The following is a 5173-nucleotide window of genomic DNA, read 5'->3' as shown; positions in this document are numbered from 1 at the left end:
CTCCCCGCAGCAGTGTACTTCAGTCAATATGCCTGTTCTGTTCCCCACTCTGTCTCTGGTGAATTCTCTCACCCCCACCTCTGGCCTGTACCCCAGCTCTTTTATACATAAATAAATAAAACTTAAAAAAATAAAAAATAATTTGGAGGGAGCAGTCATTTGAAATTACTTAACTTCAGTAGGGAATAAATGGTACTACAGAGCCCTAGACCAGAGCTCCAAATTTTTCCCCTCTTAAAAATCCTAAGAATATGATTTGAGGGGCCTAGGAGAGGAGGGATCAGAGTCAAATAAGGGGGGGAATTTATGGGAATATAACCAAGATGAAAATGCTATGTTGTGCAAAAACGAAAAATGATGTAAAAAATGTATTAAAAGGTAAAAAAAAATGATTTGAATTGCACTGCATTTCTTTTGAGCATTCAATTCAAGTGTTCCAAAATATCTAATAGAATAATCTGTATTGGAAGGTAGAATTATTTGAAATGTCACACCTCATTTCCGTACATGGAGGAGTGTCCAATTCCTCTCCTCGGCTATGATGCTTAACAAACTTAATGCACGGATTATTCTCTCACCCCAAATTGAGAGGCTGCACCTATAAGTACCCCCCACAACATGTCTTGTGATTCCAGATGGTACCTACTCAGGATGCTCCATCAAAAGGTGCAGTGCTACTCCCAGAAATATATGAAAGAATGAGTAAAGAGGTTTGGGCTGATGAAACACTGGGACATGCCAAAAATGCAGACTCCGTAAGAATAGAAGTGGTGGAAGGGAGCAGAGCCCCAAGGAGAAAGCAAGACCTCTAAGAGGAAGCTTTCTGGAGAACTCAGCCAATATTACAAAAGTCACTCCAATCCAGCCTCATTTGTCACTGCTGCTCCCCCTATAACATTCTGATTTTACTGGTAAAGAAATCCCACACAAATGAGTATCATTTTGTATAGGATTTAATATTGTCCAGGACATATATCCAAACTTGCTATATCTTTACACTCTGCTAACTGCCATACATGGTTTCACATTGAGGTCATCAAACAATTGACACCTTGTAGAAGGGCTGAGATTTGCAGCAGTGAAGTCAAACTTGGGTCTCCCTGAGTCCATAATCCACGTTTTCTTGCCCTAAAGTAGGGGAGTCACTGAAGCACCCTCAAATACATACACATGTGCTTAAGCAAAGCCGACGGAGATAATGTTAAACCCATCCCCTCAGCTACCCTAGTTTTACCAATACTTCTAAAGTGCCAGTGGCGTGAGATGAGGAATAGAAATGCTGTCCTGTACTAACTTTAGCCAGGAAATCTGTATGTTAAAAAAGAGATTTATTGGAGAGTATGGTGCAAATCATCCATGATCCTTAAAGTCTACAGCAAAGCACTGAAGAAATATTAACCACCTACATCTGGTGCCACCTATTAACTTTGCTACCTCAGCCAAGTAATTTAAACCTCACCCTGCCACTCCTCCCACCTCCCCCCAACCAGTCTCAAGCCCCTGCCTCCCGTAAAATGAGTATAATTACAGCATTGTTTGGGTAGATTTCATGTGATAATGCTTGCAATGTGCTTAGAACAGTACTGGACACTTAATCGCTCAGTATAAACGACCTCAGGAGTGCGATGGCAAGCTTCTGAAAAACACAATGTAAGATGGCTTACTTGGAAATCTATCCGAAAATAAGGAGTGAAGCCTATGGGTAGCGTGTCGGAGTATACACAATGTGGGCGATGGCGGAAATACTCAAACGACAATGGTATAAAGTTGATTGTAAAATTCTTCCAACTTTCCGTGTGTCTGAAAAGTGTTCCCAAGCCAACACTGGACCATCAGGGCAAGTGCATGGGGGCACGCTTCAGGAGGGGGCCGGGCTAGGCACCGTTTCTGTTTCTGTTTTTCTGACTAGAAAAGGTAAAACGAAGCAACAGCAAAACGGGAGAGATCCTGCAAAACGGGAGAGAGCCTGCAAAACGGGAGAGAGCCTGCAGCACGCTACCCCGCCCTTGCCCGTGGACCGTTAGTAACACTACTCGAATGAAATCATCCAGGGCCGCTTGCGAAACAGCAAATCCTCGAGAGCAAGGCCGGGGGCTGCCAAGCGCTCGCGAGGGACAAGGACGCGCTCCAAGGCCCCGTCCCGCCCGGGCGCCGCGGAGGTGGGGTCGGAGCGCGCGCGGGCGGAAGCGCGGCCCGGCTAGCGGGGGGCTCCGGGCGCCGCGTGTAAATACCTTTGGGGGAGGAGGCGGGGGAGAGAAGCGTCGAATTTCAGGGGGGAAAAAAAAAATCCCCAAACCCCCACAGCCCCGGGCGGGCGGGCGCGCGCGATGGGCGCCCTTTGGCTGCGGGAGCGAGTGGAGGATGCTGGGAAGGAGGTAAAATGGCCACCGGCGGCGGCGCGGAAGAGGAGAGGAAGCGGGGGCGGCCGCAGCTGCTGCCCCCCGCGCCCCGCGGCCGGGGCGAGGAGGCCGAGGGCGGCCGCGAGAAGATGGGCTGGGCCCAGGTGGTGAAGAATCTGGCCGAGAAGAAGGGCGAGTTCCGCGAGTCGCGCGCGCCGCGGCGGGAGGAGGAAGGCAGCGGGGGCGCGGGCGGCGGGCTCGGGGCCCCGCGGGCCTCGCGGCTCCGGGCCTCGGCGACTTCCCGCCGGCCGGGCGCGGGGACCCGAAGGGCGGCCGGAGAGAACCGGCGGCCGAGGCGGCGGACCCCCGCAAGAAGAAGGGCGCAGTCGAGGCGGGCAAGAGGAAGAAGGCCGAGCCGGCGGCCATGGCGGCCCCGGCCAGGCCCGGGACGGCCGAGGACGTGGCCGAGCTGGCCCCGCAGGACGAGCAGGCGGCGGCGGGCCCCGCGGGCGGCCCGGGCAAGGGCCGCTTCCTCGTGCGCATCTGCTTCCAGGGAGACGAGGGCGCCTGCCCGACCCGGGACTTCGTGGTGGGCGCGCTCATCCTGCGCTCCATCGGCATGGACCCCGGCGACATCTACGCGGTCATCCAGATCCCGGGCAGCCGCGAGTTCGACGTGAGCTTCCGCTCCGCCGAGAAGCTGGCCCTGTTCCTGCGCGTCTACGAGGAGAAGCGCGAGCAGGAGGACTGCTGGGAGAACTTTGTGGTGCTGGGGCGGAGCAAGTCCAGCCTGAAGACGCTCTTCATCCTCTTCCGGAACGAGACGGTGGACGTGGAGGACATCGTGACCTGGCTCAAGCGCCACTGCGACGTGCTGGCCGTGCCGGTGAAAGTGACCGACAGGTTTGGGATCTGGACCGGGGAGTACAAGTGCGAGATCGAGCTGCGCCAGGGGGAGGGCGGGGTCAGGCACCTGCCGGGGGCCTTCTTCTTGGGGGCCGAGAGGGGCTACAGCTGGTACAAGGGGCAGCCCAAGACGTGCTTTAAATGTGGTTCGCGGACCCACATGAGCGGCAGCTGCACGCAGGACAGGTGCTTCAGGTGCGGGGAGGAGGGGCACCTGAGCCCTTACTGCCGGAAGGGCATCGTGTGCAACCTCTGTGGCAAGCGAGGACACGCCTTTGCCCAGTGTCCCAAAGCCGTCCACAATTCCGTGTCAACTCAGCTAACCGGCGTGGCCGGGCACTGAACACCCGCCTGCCTGCCAGGGTGAACACACAGCCAGCTTGCCCTCTTAAGTGCCAAAACTTTTTTTTAAACCATTTTTTATCGTTTTTGAAGGAGACCTTTTTAAAACCTACAAGACATCTCTCTCCGCCTTCTTAAACCAAGTTTACTCCGTTTCAGCCTTTTCTGAATTGATGACTCTGTCATCACAGAACTGTAGTGTGCACATATGTCCCCTCTTTTTTTTTTTAAATTTTGGTTTTGTTTTTGTATTTGGGGAATTTCTTTTTTTTTTTGGTTTGATTTTGTAACTTTTACTCCCCACTCCTTGTGTTCTCCCTAGATTTTCACCCTTTGGGCTGCCTTGCTCATATTTACGCCCCAGCGCTAGTTACGGGGCCCAGCACCTCGTAGGCACTCCAGTGTTTGTTGAATTGAGAACATTGTTGACTGTGCTTCTGTCAGGGTGTCTACCTATTGCAGCTCTTCCCTTCCCCTTTTAATTTGCTGCTTCTAATCTATGTGATCTGACATTTTGTGAAACCAGTGTTGTTAGAAAGTGTATGTAATCTGAGTCAATAAGCTCTGAATGGTGGCCAGGGGCCTCTCTTAAGGCTTAAAAATTCATGGACTATGTGACAGCTCTTTTAGTGACTCAGATGCCATTTTTCATAGAATCATGAAATCTGGAATTTTCCTGCTGGAAAGGAACCTACAAATTGGTTTAGGCCAATCCCCATCTTCCAACAGATGAAACAGACCCAGAACAATTAAATGACTGGGTCAAAATCACATAGCTGTCTGGTGCCAGAACTAGCCTAGAGTTCCCTAACCCCAAACCCGGTGCTCATTCCACTACCTCTCACACTTCACAACATTTTCCTCAACACTTGAGGGCCCAGAAAGCCTGCTCTCTTCAGGATAATGAGCCTAAAGGAATACTAAGATATCATCTGGTGGAGGAAACAGGTTTAAAGGGCTCCTGCATGCTAGAGAGATAGGGAAGGGACATAGGAATGTAATCCAGGGTGTGCGCATTGCTCCCTGGGCTGTCATATCTAGTTTAAAGGGTTCCAGCTCCTTTGGGGCCTTCCCCTTCCCCATGCATTGCCACCAGTGAGAAGTGGGGGTTTTCCTGAGTAAGAAAACCCACCACCAGTTTACAATTACACCTTAGCCTCAATAACTAGAAACCCCAGAGCAACAACTAACTGAAGCTCATCTGCAACCTCCTAACTCTCAGGAGGAAGGAGACTTTAATCCAGAATTAAAAGTGAGCTGTTAACTCTAAAATGTACTTGCAAAATAGGTCAAGCAAGAGGGCATTGTGTTAACTAAGTGTTATCAAGTTAAAGTTGAAAAAACAATACACTGCTTTTCTTTTAATTTTTGGTTTTACTTTGCTTTACATTTTGCTATTTCCTTGTGGCTTAGAATGTAAAATCGATTGTTAAAAGTTTTGTTCTGAATAAATATTTATCTTTTGTATTGCTAACACTGCTGCTCTATTTCCTTTCAAAGTGTTAGGTGCACAGCACAATGATGGTGGTTCAATCCATACTTCCTACACCACATTTGTTTACCCTGCAAATACATTTCCAGCCCCT

General features: G+C 50.7%; 1 protein-coding gene across 1 annotated transcript; it reads left to right on the top strand.

The window, feature by feature from the left end:
• Window positions 1-2380: 2380 nt before the first annotated feature.
• On the top strand, window positions 2381-3588 carry LOC119237660 (zinc finger CCHC domain-containing protein 3-like). The gene is made up of 2 exons (XM_037501611.1): window positions 2381-2602; window positions 2668-3588. Exons 1-2 carry the CDS (start codon window positions 2381-2383, stop codon window positions 3586-3588), a joined length of 1143 nt encoding a protein of 380 aa, XP_037357508.1.
• Window positions 3589-5173: the final 1585 nt, after the last annotated feature.

The sequence above is a fragment of the Talpa occidentalis genome, unplaced genomic scaffold, assembly GCF_014898055.3.
Source record: "Talpa occidentalis isolate TD23 unplaced genomic scaffold, MPIMG_talOcc4v2.1 talOcc4.10, whole genome shotgun sequence".
NCBI classification, from domain to species: domain Eukaryota; kingdom Metazoa; phylum Chordata; class Mammalia; order Eulipotyphla; family Talpidae; genus Talpa; species Talpa occidentalis.
This window is presented reverse-complemented; position numbering and strand designations above follow the sequence as displayed.